This window comes from Bombyx mori, chromosome 26 (assembly GCF_030269925.1).
Source record: "Bombyx mori chromosome 26, ASM3026992v2".
Lineage (NCBI taxonomy): Eukaryota > Metazoa > Arthropoda > Insecta > Lepidoptera > Bombycidae > Bombyx > Bombyx mori.
The window spans coordinates 5,334,124-5,354,119 of NC_085132.1; the positions used below are offsets into that span (position 1 = coordinate 5,334,124).

The window sequence follows — 19,996 nt, forward strand, 5'->3', positions numbered from 1 at the left end:
TATAAGATTTTTTTAATGCCTAATTCAACTAACATGTTTATTTTAAAGTAGTTGTTTTCAACATGATCTATATATTACGTTAAGCAAAAACTTTGTATCCCTTTTTACGAAAATTGCGAGGATGAAGCAGTATGAAATTTTCCACACTTATAGAGAATATAGAGAAGAACTGCACAATGCTAATATTTTTTTTAAATAATGCATAAAAGATACATTAAATCAATAAAGAAAACATTACACACACATTACATACCATGTATTTGACGCACACACGCATGCAAACTATTTATTGTCAAGCTTTTGTCCTTGACGTCTGTTGTCAAATTGAGAATAGATTAAATATTGTTTGTCTTTATTAATATTTTTTTTATAGTGTAGCCTTGGCGAAATTTGTGATTATAGAAGTATAAAATACAATCATAATAGTGTAAAAACTTACAATTCCAATTAAGTATAGTCGAATTTTGACTACTGCAGGACCTCTAGTATTCATAAAATAACAATGAAATACAATTGTTTCAAATTAGTGTTTTCGATTCTGATTTATTTACATAACAATGTGATTAATTAAATTTTGTAAATGTTTTAGGCAAATGCTTTGTCTTGTTTGTGTCTGAGTGTGTGGTATGTAGTACTTGTAATAGGTTTTGTACTCTTTTTTGTTCTCTTTACTGGTGGTAGGACCACTTGTAAGTCCGCGCGGGTAGGTACCACCGCCCTGGACATTTCTGCCGTGAAGCAGTAATGCGTTTCGGTTTGAAGGGTGGGGCAGCCGTTGTAACTATACTGAGACTTTAGAACTTATATCTCAAGGTGGGTGGCGCATCTACGTTGTAGATGTCTATGGGCTCCAGTAACCACTTAACACCAGGTGGGCTGTGAGCTCGTCCACTCATCTAAGCAATAAAAAAAAAAAAAATTGTGAAGATGCAATGTAGTAATAATAATAATGACAATAAACAGCTGTTACAGAATAGATGTACTGAATTGCAGAGCTAGCAAAAGTCCAATAACAAAACAGAAAAATGCAAATTCCAATAGGTTACTTTTTGTTGGTATTAGGTACTATAAAAAAAAATCATTATGAAATATTTCAATTAAATAATACCAAATTAATAATATTCCACAATATTATATTATGTCCCCCGAGGGAGGAAAGACTTTTTCCTACCAATTCTAGTATCCTCCAGGGGTTATACTAGATTCGCCGGATTAGTTGGTGAGCTGAAACCTGACAATGTTGCTAACACTAACCCTAGCAAGAGCAGTGCTTTGCAGAATCGACCACTGCATTGGAATCGTGACCCACTGAGAAGATCCATTGAAACTTGTATTTATTGAGGAGATGGCCAACACTCGCAAAATGTTGTAATGGAAATAAATTGAGTTTATTGAAAACAGAATTTTTATTTTTAATTTGTAAATAGTCAATTCAAATTGTGATAAATAACCATCTTCATAACTTTTCAAAATAATTTTGAATTGATAAACAATCAAATTGTAAATATGGAACAAGAGTCAATAATAACTGTTAGTGATAAAAATTAAAGGCATACATAATTACAATATTTACATGATAAGACTTCTTCCATGGAAACAATTATTAACAATCAATAAAAAAAAGAAATAATTCCCATAATGTGTAATAAAAATATGATAGAAAAATCACAATTAGATATTTTTCATTTAAAACTTCATAACAGATTTTGTTTTCCAATACTTTTGGACATTTTTTCCAGGAAATAAACACAATTACATGGCCAACTACTGTTCTTTGAACTTACTTACCCATTTTGTTGTTCCGATACATTTACACGGTTGTACCCACGCCGCGAGTTTATCGTCTGCCTCTGTAGCGAAGCAGACCCAACAAGACTTGGCATTTTCATCTTCAGCTGGCTGCAAAGCTTGTGAACTACTAACGCTGGTTCCATGACACTCATTAGATTCACCCGACATTATGTTCTACACCGTTCCACCACAACAACAATATTTTTGCAGTTTTCTTTTTAAAGAAAGGTGCGTAGCCAATCTCAGGCAACGACGAATATAATGAAATGTAGTAGACTTATTTTTATAATATTCGGAAATATCCTTTTTATTATCACAGTTCAACAGCTGTTTCGCAAGGTTTTGAAATTGAAAATCATTTTGATTTCATTAAGTAGGTAGGTAGGTACATACCTATTGCTTTTACTTCTTCTTCTTCTTAATTTTGGCTCGGCACCATTCGTGCATTTGGCCAGTGTCAAGTATTTTACATTTTGTCAACAAAGCGAGGGAAACATATAACGCGAATTAAAATAATTAAATCATACCGGGAATTATACAAAAACAAATCAGAATAATTTCATATCTAAAAAATATATATAACAAAAGAAAACAAATAATATTAAACTACAATTTAATCTTGTTATTTATAATAAATTTATTTAATGCACTATATACACAGGGTCTATTATCTCTAAGAAGTAAGTAAATGTTAGAAGGAAGAGGAATAGAGAGAGATATTAGAGATTCATATAGGAAAGAGTGGTCATATAAAGGACAGGAAAAGAAAACATGATTCATATCGCAGTAACTCTCACCACATTCACAGGCAGCACTAGATACTATGCCAAGTTTATGCAGATGTACCGGAAGGCAAATATGTCCAAGACGCATGCGGATTAAAGACGAAGTGGCAGTTTTATTAAAACATAGTTTGGCAAACCATGGTTTTCTTGGGATTAAAGGTTGTATAGCGTAGAGGAAGCGACCCTTGACCTGACTGCTCTCTCTCCAGCTCAAATCCCATGTATCACGGAGATATATGCTAGGTAAAGCATTCAGGTCGTGTCCGAAAATCGTGTATGGGTATAAATCGCCACTCACAGTTGCCTCGTTTGCCAAACTGTCAGCTCTCACATTTCCTATGATGCCACAGTGGCTAGGTATCCAGCAGAAAGTGACTGTGTAGTTGTTTAATTGGCAATGCAACAACTTTCTCTTACATTCAAATGTTATGTGGAAGAAAGGATTCAGTTTTAAGGAAAATTTTTCTAAGCTTTGTAAAGAACTAAGTGAATCTGTAAATATAACACTTTTATTGAGTTTAAAAATTATAACATATTCTATTGCTTTCAGAAGACCGAAGCATTCTCCCGTAAATATAGATGTTTCTGGTGGTAATTTTATTTTTTGGACTATATTATATTGGTTATGAAATACACCTACTCCAACACACCCTGTGGGATGTTTGGATGCATCAGTATATATGTAATGCCAATTTGGCCATTTAGTATTTACAATATGGTTAAAAGTAGTGTTTACATTACAATCGGACCTATCTATGTTGAGAGAAAAACAAATAGTAGGAGAGAAAAGAAGAGAATCATATGAAGTTTTAAATAAAGGAAGGACTCTAAAGGAATGTGTAGGAGCTTGTAACGATTTATATTTCTGAAAACTTTTTACTAGGCATGGAAAGGGCTTATTAGTAGAAGACAATTTCTCTGACAATAATTCAAGTTTGGAAGGTAAAGGATGATTATAAAATTGAACAATTCGGAAAATAAATCTGTCAGAGAGATACTGGCGTCTAAATCTTAAAGGGGGATCGCAACATTCTATTTGAAGTGCATTAACGGGTGTGGATTTCATTGCACCTGTAATGAGTCTTAATGCCTTAGAATGAATCAGGTCCAATTTCTTAAAACCTGTCACATTCCCAGGATCCAAAAAGAAAGTACCAAAATCTAAAATACTTCTAATAGCGGCGTTGTAAACCAACTTCATAGTAGCTGGATGAGCACCCCACCAGACACCACGTAGGCATCTGAGCATATTCAAATTCCGTTCACATTTTGAAACTACAAGCTCACAATGGGCTAGACCTGTTAGTTTTGCATCAAGTACAACCCCTAAAAACTTTACTTGATTTTTGCTTGGTAAAGGTGTATTATCATAAGTAATAGTAGGTGTGGGAGGATTTCGAGATTTGGTAAAAATAACGCAGCTACTCTTTGACGGAGATAAATCTAGGCCATTAGTATCCATCCAAGTTTTTAAAGAAGATAAAGATGAAGAAATATGCTCACAAGCATTTGTCACAGATTTATCAGAGGCGTATATGACCAAGTCGTCCGCATACTGTAGGATACTAACATTGTCACCAACAGACCTTTCTAAGTCGTGTGTATATATGTTGTACAGTAAAGGGCTTAGTACAGAACCTTGCGGCAACCCCTTCCAGACCAATCTACTTGGTGTATACGGGACTCCAACGTCCAGAATAATTTGTCTCTCGGAAAGAAGATTAAAAATAAAGTTAGTTAAAAGGTGTGGGACATTTAAATTATTCAGCTTTTGTTTAAGAATGGGGAGTAAAATGTTATCGTATGCAGAATTAATATCCAAGAAAGCAGCGACTGTGGATTTTTTGTCTAAAAATGCATTACGTATATCAGTAGTAAAAATCCCCAAGCTATCTGCCACACTTTTCCCCTTTCTAAAACCAAACTGTGTCTGAGAGAGATGCTCACTATTCTCAATGAACCATTCAAGACGATTTTTAATAACATGTTCAACTACTTTAGTAATTACCGATGATAAAACTATTGGGCGAAAAGACTCAACATTAGACTGTGTTTTATTTGGTTTCAAAAAGGGCAGCACTATTTGCCTTCGCCAAGATAAAGGAATGTCACCTGACAAAACTACTTTGTTTATTAAATTTAAAAAGTGACCTAAGCCATTTTCACCAATGTGTGATAAAAAGGAATATGGTATCCCGTCTTCCCCAGGAGCACTGTCCTTTACGTGGTTTAGCACTCCTTTCAGCTCGATCATAGTAATAGGAAGATTTAAAGAAGAAAAGCTATTGGTTTTAACGGGTAGGGAACGGATAATTAAATCTTGGTGTGGTACAGAAGCAGGAGCCAAACGGTCGAGGAATTGATCGGCTAATACAATAGGAAGGAGAAGCGCACTCGAAGGATTTATAGCGGTTCTAAATCTCTTGATGTTTCGCCAAAGAACTGACGAATGTGTTTCAGGAGACAAGGAACTGCAAAAATTCCTCCAACCCTCAAACTTCTTTTTCTTAAACAACTTCCTTGTCTCTTTCATTATCTTCAACAGTGCATCATAATTCTCCAATGACATGTTAATGCGATAGTTCCTCTCAGCAAGTCTCCGCCTAGATATAGCATTAGTGCATTCTTCATCCCACCATGGTGGTGATGACAATTTATTATGGCGCGGCTTTCGCTTAGGAAAAACAGTATCAGCAGCTTGTAATAAAACAGATTTAAAATAGTCCGTATCACAAGTATTTGTATCTTGAAGAAATGTTTCTTCTACTAATGTAGTATATTTGTCCCAATGAGAATCAATGATTTTATGTTTTAATCGCGGCTTTGATGTTAATGCTTCATTTTGTTTATTATAGGGAAAGGAAATAACAATGGGATAGTGATCACTATTGAATGTGGATGACAAAGTAGACCAAGATAATAAAGACGCTAAATTAGAAGTACAAATAGACAGGTCTATAGCACTGATTGCTTCATCAGGCTTAGTGAGCCGGGTAGGGGATCCCGTATTTAAGATACACAGATCATATGAGTCTAAAATATCCAACAATTCATGTCCATAACAATTAGAAAAGGAACTACCCCAAGATGTGTGATGAGAGTTAAAATCACCCAAAATCATGAAAGGATGAGGAAGAAGTGAAATTATATTTCTAATTTCACTAAAGACTCTTAAAGAAGGATGTGGAATATAAACGGAAACATAACAAATATTATTAACAATAGCAGCAATGATAGAAAAATCATCACTGTGTGAAGGAAGAGGAAGAGGAGATATAAGGTGAGAGTTTCTGACAAGAAGGCACACACCGCCATACCCATCAGCCCTGTCATTCCTTAAACAGGAATAGCCAGGGATTTTAAATGTATAATTCGGCTTAAGCCAGGTTTCAGATAAAGAAAGAATAAAAGGTTTAAAAGTATTTACAATATGTACAAGTTCATGTTTTTTACTTATGATACTTCTGCAGTTCCATTGAACTATCCTGTCCATTATGACTATTATTATTATTGTTGGGGTTGAATAAAGTAGCAGCGTTGGTCGGTATGGTTAAATTTGATTGAGATAACAATTTAATTAAAGTTGTAATTAAGTCTATTAAGTTCTGTTCACTCCGTTTGTCAGCATTGGGTGAGGTTTGTAATACACAACCATTAGAGGGTGCGGGCATGTTGTAATCCTTTACAATTGAATTGTGAGCTTCACTGTCATAACCTTTATTAGGTTTAGGTGGGGTTCGTGGTTTAGAAACAACAGTTTTTTTATACGATAATATGCGTGATGGGGGTGAGCCGGGTACAATAGTATTGTCTGTTTGTAAAGTTTTATTCGGAATGGATGTTAAGACATCAGCATATGTTTTATTTATTATTGGGTGAAGTTTTGATGCTTCCATGTATGATAGGTTGTTTTCAGCCATGGTAGTTTTTATTTCTTTTTGCCTAAAATATTCTGGGCATTTTTTGCTTGACGCAAAATGTAGCCCAGAACATAAGCAGCAAGAGCCCTGATCTTCCTCAATATTACAGCTATCACCGGTGTGACCTTGTCCACATTTATAGCATCTTGGTTTGGACCTGCATTTTGTTTTTGTGTGGCCAAAATGACAACAGTTATAGCACTGTATAGTTGGGTAAGTATATAGTTGTACAGGTAAAGAGTTAAAACACATAAAAACACGTTTAGGTAATACTTGGCCGTCAAATGTCAATACAACTGTTTGAGAAGGTTTCCAAGTTGGTTCATTATTTACAATTACCTTATAATTTAAACGTCTGACTTTAATTATATCACCACATCCCATAGGCATATTAGTATTTTCCTTTATATCTTCGGGAGACCACTCAGTTGGAACTCCCCTTACTAATCCCATTCTAGTAATATTAAAGGTGGGTATATATGCTTTTAACTTATTTTCAGATAAACAATTTGACTGGAGAAAGCTGTTGGCGTCTAAATAATTATGAAAAGAAAGAGACATTTTGTTTCTTCCTATCCTTTTCAAACTGCCATTTACAATTTTTTTAAAAGAATTTTTTTTTAAAAACCTGCCGAACACAATAGGATGCAGATTGGTGCCGTCGTCTTCCGCAGACTGTATTTTATGAACATGCACAATGTAAGGGCCACGATCATTGCAATCATAATTAGTCCTGCCTATTTGTGTGGGAGCGTGGGAAGGAGAATTTACGTTATCGGGAGTAGAAGATGGTAAATTATTCATGGGGACCTTTATAAACTCATCATTACAATGACAATCAGTGTTTTTTAATGCATCATTATTATGTTTCCTTTTCCTCTTATTACATTGCTTGCATATCCTATGAAGATAATTTCGTTTTAATTTTCGTTTGGATACCGACGAACAGTCGGAATCCATTCCAGATTCGTTAGAAATTGTAACAAATGCTCCCACAGGGGGCACTGTGCCCCCTGGGTCTGGCGGCTCGTTCATAAAAGTATTCAGAAAAAACTTACCCTACGTAGAAAAGATAAATAATAAATATAGGAATAACACTAATCTAAAATTCACAACTTAGAACTATTCTGATTACTAATTACAATAAATCTACAATTTAATTTGAAAAAAATTTAAAAACCGCGCCCGCCAAGTTCGAACGTTTCCCGCGCTTTTCTTGCTTTTACTTACATTTGACAAATAACAAGTGTGACCAGATTTTATTTGACGAATATACTGCTTGTGGAGGTTAAAATCTACTGAATTCTACCAAAAGAGAACGAGAAATACTAAAAATCTATAATACTTTTTTTGCTGTCGTGTTACAACGTAAAAAAATGAATTTTTCCTTGATAAAATAATAAAAATAACAAAGAAACCACCATTAATTCAAGAGAACAATGTTATTTTTTTAAATTAAATTCTAAAAAAAAATATAAAAAAAAATTAAACTTAAACTTAAAATTCTTCGTCTCTAAGTTGGGTAACATTTTCATATAATTAATTAACTTGATAACACTTCTATCAGGATCAAATGTGCGACATCCTCCTTCCAACTGTCGTAGCCCCTCTTTTCCATGCATTATTGCAGCAACATTCTTATTATTAAATCAATTTCGATCTTGATTTTTAATCCTATTTATATTAGAAATGATTCTTTCTACTTTGGCGTTTGACAAAGGTAGCATCGTCATTTGCTTCACAAATCGGGACAAATTGCCATACCCTGGCTTGCTATTCGCATCTCTAATTTGGCTGACTTCACTCCAAAATTTATCCACCATAAAAGTTTCAGACGTCGAACTAGATGTTGACAATAAATTAGACACGGAAACATCTAATTTTAATTCCCTATATTCTTTGTCAACAATTTGTATGTTTTCTGTTGCAACTACAAGGATATCTTGATGAATGGGACATCGCGATATCTTTGTGTATTATGTTTCATTTTAAGCTCGATTATAAAAATTCTCAATGAAGGAATTCTCATTAGTCTATCACACTATGCTCACGGCACGAATGGTAACGAAAAGAATGAAAATTAAATAGTTACAATCCATTCGATGAAAGGAGGAATACTCCAAATTTATCCATAATGCCAAAAAAGTACTAGAATAACTGAAAAGCCTGAATTATACTAAAATATACCAAATAATTCAAATTCAAATTCAAAATCATTTATTTCAACTTAGATGTCAGTATAACACACTTGTTGAATGTCAAAATATAAATAACAATGTTAACTGTACCACCGGTTCCAAAAAAAGCCACAGTCCTGAAAAGAACCGGCGAAACAAACTCAGCGAGCTTTTTTTTTGTTTTTTCTCAAATATTATCTTTTTTTTTTAAATAGGTAACAATATTTGCAATAAACTAAAAAACAAGTCAAAAAATACAATTACAAAATAATAATATTAATAATGAAAAATGAAAAGGCCAGAAATAATTTTTACATACTAAATTCTGTTGCCAGTATCTCAAAATCTACCAAAAAAGAAGAAATCTGCTAAATCTGGTCACGCTGTGAATAATACCATAAATAATACATACGAATAACACAATGACACTAGAATGCGAGATTGAGACAAACATGGAGTTAATAAGTACCTACAACTAACTCTATGGAGACAAATGACACTGGAAAAAAATGTGACAGTGACAATCAAATCACAAGCGGATTCATTTTTTTTCCTACCTATGCTGATAGCCTTGACAGGCTATTTCAGTTTCTCCTTGACGTGTAGGTGAGCTCACGGGGCTCAAACCGGGGTGTTGCTAACACTGGCCCTAGCAAGAGCAGTGCTTCGCAGAATCTACCACTGGATCGGAAACGCGACCCACTGAGAAGATCCGGCGAGAAACTCAGTGGGCTGTGTCCATAGGTTAATCTACTCGTCGAGCCCTTCGTCGCAAGCGACAGGTTCGGCGAGGACGGTGACCGGTGGTTGAGGTACCTAAAAGCACCGTTAATAGATTGGGAGGATCCGTAATTACGTGTTTAGGGCGACGTCGACTGTTTACCATTCGGTCCACAGGATCGGGTATGTAATTCCCAGCGGCCACGACAAGAGGGTTTTCATGTCATGCCGCGTTTTCAAAGTGGCGCAATTATGCCGACTGCAGATACTTACTGAGTCAAGCTTTAGGTCATCATGGAGATCCACTTTCCTTAGGAACCATGGTGCTCCGACGGCTATCCTGCCAAAATGGGATTGAATGACTTGAAGGGGTTTCAAGTTGATGCAGGACGCGTGAGCGTATGCGGGGCGTATGCAAGTTTCGTAGGGAGACCTTATTTCGAAGGGAAAATTTACTTCGCTTGCAAATCATAGGATAGAGAATTTAATTGTTTTTATGATCGAGCAATCACCAACAGTCTTCGAACAAACGATAATTGATCAAAATTAATTAATCTGAGCAATAAAAGTAAAGATAGATATCCAGTAAAAGGAGCCAACTTAAGGGTGATCATTTGTTTAATTAATTATAAATAAATAAAAGACAAACAATTTTTACATTCGAACATTAACGAACAAACGACGAACAAACAATAAAAAATAAAAAATCCGATAATCAAAAAAAGAGGGGCCAAATTCAGTGAGCCCAGCTGTAGTGTAAAAAAGTAGTCTGTGTATAATCTTTGATAAGTTTGATTTTGGGGACTTTTTGGCGGGAGCGCGAGGAGTGAAGTTGTGTGATTTGTTTTATTTTGTCTATTTAGTGTTTCTTCGGGTTTAAATGTGTAATAATGATGGTTTATTAACTGTTTAATGTCTGTGAAAGTGCACAAATGTGGGAAAATGAAATAAAGCCGCTGGACGTAACTTCTCGGGGTCCTCCAAAAAGTCCACTGAAAAAATCTTAGTAAATGACCACCATTTTACTGAGATTATATTTCATCCCGTATCATCTCATTTCATTTCATTTAATTTCATCCCAGTTGATTAATGTCTCAAATTAATCATCTTCATTTCATTTCACTTCATAATATCATTTTTCATAAAAATATGACTATAAATTAAAATAAGACATGACTTAAAGGTCTCAGTTACCAGGTCATAAAATCCCTTAAAAAAAAAAGTTTGATTTTTTAAAGGGATTTTAAGACCTGGTAACTAAGATTTAGGCATATCTTATTTTAAATTTATATTCTTATTTTTATGAAAAATTATAATATGAAGTGAAATGAAATAAAATGAAGATGATTAATTTGAGATATTAATCAACTGGGATGAAATTAAATGAAATTAGATGAGATGATATGGAATGAAATATAATCTCAAGAAAATGGTGGTCATTTACTGAAATATTTCAATGGACTTTTTGGAGGATCCCGAGAAGTTACCTCCAGCGGCTTTGTTTCATTTATAAACAGCAATTAAATAGTTAATAAACCACCGTTATTACACATTTAAGCCTGAAGAAACACTACATGGACAAAATAAAACAAATCACACAACTTCATTCCTCGCGTTCCCGCCAAAAAGGTCTTAAGTTTGACATACAATACCATCAAAGAGTAAATTAATATATTATAGATGATCATTGGAATAAAACGTAGGTAGTAGGTAGATACTTAACTTATAATATTGTAGATTCACAAGTCACACAATAAAATAAGTTGTACAACTAAAAACTTGTATTTAAACTACGTATTTTATGATCGGAATAAAACCGTGAAACCTTGGACTTTCCTACAAATTAATGCCGTTTTAATATAAACGTAAGTTTTTGTTGCATAATTTATTAAAAATAAATTTATTGAAAAATAAAAGTTTCTTGAAGTCTAAATCAGAAATTAACCATACAATAACAACAAAAGAGGATACACGTCTTCGAAGAAAATTAAAACCTTGAAACAAAATTTTTCTCTTCCCTTTATGTAACGTGGTTGCAATGTTTTAATATTTTTAATGTATTTCAAAGCTTAAGCTAATCAGTACAGGTACCATTAGATATTACAGTTATCAGATCAACCTTCTACTAATACAACCTATAAACATCAATGGATTCATCAAGAGTGTGCTATGTCCATTGTATATCAGAAAGGGGACCACTAACACAATTTGCTAAACATTTCTTAACATATATGACTTTAGATATCTATCCCAGTAAAAAACTTATGGCAGTCCTTGAACTAGTGTCATAAGTAATATGAAACTAGTCTGTAAATAAAGTATAGAAATATCTGAAAAATCTCTCATTTTTCCTTCATTACTGCTCTGGATTTACAGAATTCTTGATGAAAATTAACTATTGAACTGCTTTTGGTTCATTTGTAAAATGAATGATAAAACCCTTCTTCCTGCTAAAACGATTATATATATATATGTCATCATAATAACACCCAATCAAAATTCGCACTTTTATTTTAGGGTCTTTTGTAAGGCTTTAATGTATCACAAGTAATTTTATTTGTAAGGCGACAATAGTGACAAAACTAAAAAACCTTTGGTCCATTTAGCCATGGTACATTATATAACACATTTTGCACATACTAAGAAGTGAATATACATACAAAATGAGAGAAAACTGGTTGCAAGTTATTGCTACTGTGAAATAAAAATATATTCATACAAGTGCTTTGTTGACAATCTGGAGATTTAATAGAAAATAAATATTATAATTTAGTTTAAAAACCAAAAATACAAACTTAAGCTGGCTGTGATCTGAATTAACAATTAATTTTTTCTCCCACCTATGCCGAAAGTTCGGTTTTCCTCCCGCTGTACGGGGAAGAAAGTCTTAACTTTTCCTCCCGCTGTACAGGGAAGAAAGTGTAACTTTTTCTCCCTGGGTACTGACAAAGCCGCATGCACGTTAGTGTCTACGTCTGCTCTCACGCACCTAAAATTTTCTGCCATTGTTGAGCTCAGGTAATTTGCAATATTGTGTTTAGTGTAAAAGTGAAATAAACAAAAGGCAATAAAATATAATAGTGAAGTATTAAACAAAGATGAGTTCATCAGGCAGTTCTTATTCAATTAGTAGTAGTTTATTTAAAAATAAAAAAACAGTTCAATTGTTTTTTTATGAGTATGGGGGGGCTCCTCCCCCTAACCCCGGCCAGGGCTTCGCCCCTGGACCCCGGCTCGGTACTCCACGAATTTTCGGCCTGGTAGGAGAAAAAATAGTAAGTGCGCCGCGGGAAAAAAGTAGGACATCTCATCCCGCGTGTTTGCATCGCTAGATACGAATGCACCGGACGTCTTATCCTTTAGGCCACGTCGACTTCAATTCAATATTCAATCCCATATATTTCATTAGGCATAAATAGCCTCGAGTTTGATCACTTTCGATCCAGCGAAGTACCTACGTGACTGTAGCCTTGAACGCTCCGAGAGGGGATGCTCTGACGTGACGCCGATATTGTACCGCGAATGTTTGTTATGAGCTTCGTAATAATATAATAAGAATAACCACACGTTAGTGAATACTGGAGTCTGTCTCGCTGTAGACTGTCTATTTTAACTGATTTATAGGTTTGATTTAAAAAGTTTTCGTTGATTGCTTGCTGTTGAAATATTCTACGTTTAAAAAAGAAAATAATTTGTTGAGCTATTGACGCGTCGCCTTACGTATGTCGATGGTATTGCCTATTAGAAACTGATACGAAAATGCCAAGTGGTATACAGATACCACTTGGCATCCCGTTACAGAACGGGAACATATTAAAGTCATAGATTTTGATGAAGGTTGGATGGACGATACGCCATACAATACAGTGGGATAAGGTTAGCGTGGACGTAAAGAAAAAATTTGACATTCGATTACATACTAAGTTTCCACAAGCAACTACAGCAAGTTAACCCGTATGTTACCACCCGGCTACTAATTGGCGTACGTTTTGTTGAATTTTCTTTTTTTTCTTTAAAAAAAGATTGGACTTCCTTTACACCTCTTCCAAACTCCCATGATTTGAACGATTCTCAATCGAAAAATTTGCATTAAATATATTATAACTCAAGTTTTACTTCAAAGTTAATCACAAAATTATATAAACTAAAACTGTCATCAATCGTCGCAACTGGAATTAGATAAAAAACACCTTATTTGGAATATCCCGTTCAAGTTGCGAAAGACTTGGTTACAGCACACAGCGGCTTATTACGGTTTCTCAATTTGTTTTTCTCAGTGCTGACATTCCCATCGCCTTGGAAGTGCGTTTGTTGAATTCGTTAGCTCAATTAAAAGTTGCAAGATAAATTGTGAAGTGTATAAAAAGTAAGTTTAAATTTTAGTTTGATATTCGTCAATCGAGCACTTGATGAACTTTCACATCGTTCGGTGTTATGTGTCTTTCACAAACCGGGCGCGTTATCCAACGAGGATCCAGTTCTGTGTTGCAACTTCCAATACTTAAGGCTATTTTATATCCATCTATGTTTTAATTCGCTTGTGCAAACTTATGATTTCTCCGAAAGTTTATACGCAATTTGGTTTTGTAATAACGATCTTCGCGGAGGGCGCGTTCAAGACTTCCATGATCAGATCAGTTTGGGATTACGACTGTGAAATTTCAACTCATCAAATTAAACACTGATTGTTTTGTAAACAACTTATTAAATGGTATCAATTTCTTTAAAGAAGTTCTCTTAGAATTTTATTCATAGACAGATTTTAAGACTAACATAAAAAATCTTACAAACGAATTAGAATTAATGCAATTTTCGCAAAAATTTCGCAGAAAACTGAGAACCACAATCAAATTGGAACAGCCATTGTGGAAAAAGTGTGCTCAAACAAAAATGTGTTCGCATGATACTGTTGTTTTGATGTTATTCCAATTAGTATCCTAAATATATGACCATAAGTTTCGAAACCTCAAGTAGAAAAATGTTTCCTTCAAATCCGTCACGATCATAATCTGTCATAGAAAGTGGTTGCTCGTACAATACATACAATTCATCTTGTCAGTGTCAGCAATATTTCTCTTACCTATGAAAAACATGGAATTAAATTAAGTGCCTATAAAATAAGTAGTTACTGTTCTTCTAAGATAAAATTTTGCCGAAAATTTAACTATATTTTTTGCTTTATTGGTTATGGGTTACTTAAGTTTCGGAAAGTTACTTTATTGATTGCGACAGGGCAACAAACTTACAATCTATTCATAATAACAAGATACATGTGTTTGTCAAGGATAACAAGATACAGATTGTGACGTCGTAGCATAAAGGATAAGACGCCTTATGCACTTGTATCAAGCGATACAACTCTGCCTTTTGTTCAAATCCCACAACCTTTTTGTTATCTTTCAGTGTTGAGCTTATTTTTAAATATTTTGCAGAAGTTACTTTGCTAAAGAATTTCAATAATTTTAAATGACTATTTATAAATGAGGCCATCAGCGCAAAAGTGGCCTAAACTTACCATAGCTAGTATGGAGGCAATTAGGTTTGAATTTTCATGAATTTGAATTTGAGTAGGCAAAAAAAAACAATACGCGCAAAAATAATGTTTACAAAGGTATCTGTTACCTTTGCATCAAAATTTATTATATTTTAAATAAATTCCAATATACATATAAGCTTGAATATAAAAAATGTGGATTAGACCACTTTTGCGCTGACAGCTTCAAATGTTAATAACTTATTAAAAACGTTATTAAATACATGCACACGCTGAGACACGTCAATAGAGGACGATACCTAATACCTATAATCAAACTGCGCAAATAGTTGGGATTCCGACGCTCCGCACTTTATATGCTTTAAAAGAGAGTCGATGTAACGACGGTTCGCGCTCAAAGGATCAAAATTATACGTACCTAATACCGATTAAAATATGACATCTGCAATGAAAGTCGAATTATCAGGTTAACCTATTTATCTTGAGATACGTAGGATGAACAGTTTTTAACAAACTTAAATCATAGCGTAATTTAATATAACACTATATAATTGGACTATTTAAATTGTGCTTGCACGCAGAACTAATATAACGCTTATGATTTTTGATCTACATATTTCAAGGCAAACGAGCCGGTCACCGTCCTCGTCGAACCCGTCGTTTGCGACGAAGGGCTCGACGAGCGAACTAACCGCGTTTCCGATCCGGTGGTAGATTCTGCGAAGCACTGCTCCTACTAGGGTCAGTGTTAGCAACTCTCCGGTTGAGCCCCGCGAGCTCACCTACAAACGTTAGTGTGAAGCTGAAGCCTCTCAAGGCTATCAGCATAGGCTTAAAAAAAAAAAGAAGCAAACGAGTTTATATAGTGTTTCACAAAAAAGTATTTATTTTTGATAATGATTTTTTTCTAATGCAATAAATACAGATAATCTACTTTTAGTAATATCCTTTTGCAAAACTATTTTCCGCTTGAGTATGGCTTAAAATTCCTAAAACTACTTACGTACATACATATATATGTACTTACTACATATTACACATATAATATAACTTGTAATCGCACCTCGAATTGTCACTTCGTATGCGTCCTTGTTATTGTAACTATATGACATCGTTAGTTTAAAGGTCGTCTGTTCACTGACACTGCGATCATCAAAATGTAACAATTTTATTATAATTGATACATATATGTATTAATTATCAAATAGTATAACAAAATTATTTGAAGTGCTCATACCGCGGTTTTCACGGTTGATGTTTTTATTTATTTATGGCTTAGATGGGTGGACGAGCTTACAGCCCACCTGGTGATAAATGGTTACTGGATCCTATAGACATCTACAACGTTAAGGATCGCCGCACACGGGCCACCGGCCACAACCACAAAACGCTGCCACCAGTAGATTTCCTGTAATTTTCATACATTTTATATGGATTCGCTGTACAAGGATAACGCCAGTGGCCGCCACACGCTACAAATCATCGTTGCTCGCTTCTTGTGGTCCGACCGGCCACTAAGCGCAGATACAAAACGCCGCCACACGCCAATCGTGCGATTCCCCCCACCCCTCTCTCCCTCACCTCATTTAATCTGTGCAAGGCAATCCACGCATGTAGGCTGTTGTTGATTGAAATTAAAGTATGGATATAGAATTATCAGAGTCCATTATGATACTGCGCGCACGGGTTTCAAAATCCGGTCGCCGTCCTCGTCGAACCCGTCGCTTGCGACGAAGGGCTCGACGAGCGAATTAACCCATAGACACAGCCCACTGAGTTTCTCGTTGGATCTTCTCAGTGGGTCGCGTTTCCGAACCAGTGGTAGATTCTGCGAAGCACTGCTCTTGCTAGGGCCAGTGCTAGCAACACTCCGGTTTGAGCCCCGTGAGCTCACCTACATGTTAGGGCGAAGCTGAAATAGCCTTTCAAGGTTATCAGCATAGGTAGGAAAAAAAAAGGTTCCAAAAAGTAGCAGCCACCGACCACCGGCCATAAGTGTCGCGCGCTTCAGCTACCTTTCTAGCCACCTCTAGGTTTTCGTGTTTGTGGCTGTAGCGTGTGGCTCGTGTGCGGCGACCCTAAGTGTCGCCACCCACCTTGAAATATGAGCTCTAAGGTCTCAGTATAGTTACAACGGCTGTCCCACCCTTCAAGCCGAAACGCATTAATGCTTCACGGCCAAAATAGACAGGGTAGTGGTACCTTTTAAATTATTAATTAATGTTTTTCGTTGTACGGATATGTGACCAAATTGAATTACAAATGGTTATTACGGCATCACCATGACGTGCAAAATATATCGATGTGTTATTTTTAGACACTTGAATGTCAATTTGAAATAAATTCGAAATAATTTTGAAAGAAACAGTTCATCCATAGTTTTGTAATTTGAAACTTATCATAGTTCTAGAACTTCTAGATAATATTTTAGTAAAACAAACCAAACATTTAATAAGAATTTATGAAATGCTCCCCATCTTTAGAACTTAAAAAAAATTCACATAACGTTTTGAAAACAAATTAAGTAAATATAGATGTAAATATAGATTTTATTTATTGGCTCGGAGGATGGATGAGCTCACGATCGACCTGGTGTTAAGGGGATACCGGAGCCCATAGACACCTACAATGTAAATGCCGCCACCTACCTTCAGACATGAGTTGTAAGTCTAATTTTTACAGTACAACGGCTGCCCCGCCTTTCAAACCGAAACGCATTACTGCTACGTGGCAGAAATAGGCAGGGTGGTGGTACACAAGACCACCAGTATTTAAGCAGATTATAATTTCGCGGGTTTGATTTTTATTACACGATATTATTCCTTCACTTCAATGTCTATTAAATGTAACGTGATGTGTAAGGGCCATTCTAATTAACCTACATAATACAGAGTGCATTGTGTTCTATCTTATATCTGAAAAATGTGTATTTTGTTATTTTAAAATCGTTTCAGCTTAAACATTAAACAGAAACTATATACGAATACAAACAATATGCAAAAACACGAATAATAATGTATAGAAAAGTAAAAAATAAGTATTGAAGTCGGTATGTTGGATTTAAAGTTCAAAAGTACAAAACTTTCACATTCTTGTCTAAGTAGTTCATGAACCAGTACATATGGACCGGGTTTTTCTTCTACTGGCAGTGAGAGAAGCTTAAAGACTTAATTATTAATTAGACCGCGGCTTGGCTATAGCCACTCACCATTTTGTGTCAAATATGCTCTTCTACCTACTAGGCTGCACTAAAAGTATCGGGAATGGAATATTTCCACTGTTCCTGTCATATTAAAATCTTTTTATTTGAAAACTCCTTGGTTTTAAAAATCGAATACCATTTATTTATTTAAAAAAAGATTCTCGGTCTTGTCACGAGGTTTTGTCAAACTTGTTTAGTCGTTGAGAAAATAGAATTGACTCGAGAAAATTCAAGAGCGATGATTTATTATGACTTTCGAAGTGGTTTAACACAAAAACAGTGTGTTGACCGGATGATTTCTGCATTTGGTGATGAAGCCCCATCCAAAACCACAATTTATCGCTGGTTTGCTGAGTTTCAACGTGGACGTGTCAGGCTCAGTGATGATCCCCGTCAAGGTCGTCCAAAAACTGCAGTCACCCAAGAAAACGTTGATGCTGTGCGTAAGCTGATTGAGGAAGATCGACATTTGACATATCGCGAAATTCAGGCAACTTTAGACATTGGCATGAGTCAAATACAAATAATCTTGCATGAACAATTAGGTGTAAAAAAGTTGTTTTCCCGATGGACACCGCATTCGCTCTGTGAAGAGCAAAAAGCGGCTCGCGTTACTTGGTGCGTCAGAACTCTCGAAAGATTCCACGCAGGATCCTCAAATGCTGTATACAACATTGTATCAGGTGACGAATCCTGGATATACGCGTACGAACCTGAAACAAAAAACCAGTCACGAGTTTGGGTGTTCGAAAATGAGTTAAAGCCAACAAAAATTGTTCGTTCACGGAGTGTTGCAAAAAAAATGGTGGCCACGTTTGTCTCCAAAACCGGCCATGTTACGACTATTCCTCTTGAGGGACAAAGAACGGTTAATGCAGAATGGTATGCTAGCATTTGTTTGCCACAGGTCGTTTCTGAACTCCGTAAAGAGAACTGCAACCGCCGCATCATCCTCCATTACGACAATGCGAGTTCTCACACCGCGCACAGAACAAAAGAGTTTTTAGAGCAAGAAAACATAGAATTATTAGACCATCCGCCGTACAGCCCCGACCTAAGCCCTAATGATTTCTATACTTTCCCTAAAATAAAGAATAAATTGCGTGGACAGAGATTTTCATCACCTGAAGAAGCTGTGGACGCCTACAAAACGGCCATTTTGGAGACCCCAACTTCCGAATGGAATGGTTGCTTCAATGATTGGTTCCATCGTATGGAAAAATGTGTCAAATTTCGCAGAGAATACTTCGAAAAGCAATAAATACATTTTTAAATAGTAATGTTGTGTCACTTCGTTAATTCCCGAAAATTTCAGTGCCGCCCTCGTATAGTGGCAATAAAAAAGTACGAAGTCATTTAGATGACGGACGGTAACCACTCTCCATCAGGTGGACAGTATGCTCGTCTGCCTACAAGAGCAATAAAAAAAAACTAATATCCCTATCACGTTAACTAAAAAGTTACAATTGTGATGACCCAGTATTGTCTCTGGCAAGTTTTAAAAACGTTTGTTATTAACTGCCTCGTTAAATACAATAAAATACAGTTTCATGAAACTCCTTAGGATTTAAGCATTCCAGCTAGAAGCTCGGTATACTAGGAGCTAGCTGGTTACCTGGTTTCATATATACAAGGCATTAACGATCTAAAAACATATATACTTGTCGTGGATAACGACTTTTAGTAATATTAAGACGGTGGTTTTGATTATTATTTTAAATGATGAAATGTTGTTTTGATAAATATCACAAAATGAAGGGTAGACTCCGTAACGCCACAGTATAAAATGGCGGTACGTGGACAGAGTCGTGGCATTCCGTGTCAGACAGTAATTCCGTCCGTCTCAGTCAGTGAGTCTCTGTCAGTCAGTCAGTCAGTCAGTCGGTCTGTCGGTATGTGCAACGAAA

The 19,996-nt window shown here is 35.5% G+C and overlaps 2 protein-coding genes across 3 annotated transcripts in view; one reads left to right on the forward strand and one right to left on the reverse strand.

Moving 5' to 3' along the window:
* The window catches only part of LOC101736006 (E3 ubiquitin-protein ligase MARCHF5), a 29,074-nt gene extending 26,876 nt beyond the window's left edge, over positions 1-2,198 (reverse strand). The window contains exon 1 of the mRNA XM_004927194.5: positions 1,789-2,198. Coding sequence (XP_004927251.1) covers positions 1,789-1,959 — 171 coding nt within the window. The 5' untranslated portion in view covers positions 1,960-2,198. The remainder of the gene's footprint in view (positions 1-1,788) is intronic.
* Positions 2,199-10,922: 8,724 nt separating this feature from the next.
* The window catches only part of LOC101736665 (ileal sodium/bile acid cotransporter), a 40,784-nt gene continuing 31,710 nt past the window's right edge, over positions 10,923-19,996 (forward strand). Inside the window, exon 1 of one of the 2 annotated variants that reach the window (XM_062676320.1) lies at positions 10,923-11,258. The gene's annotated coding sequence lies outside the window, so the exon portion shown is untranslated. Of the gene's footprint in view, positions 11,259-13,670; positions 13,760-19,996 lie in introns of those variants that run through there. The other variant, XM_062676321.1, reaches the window with a different exon arrangement.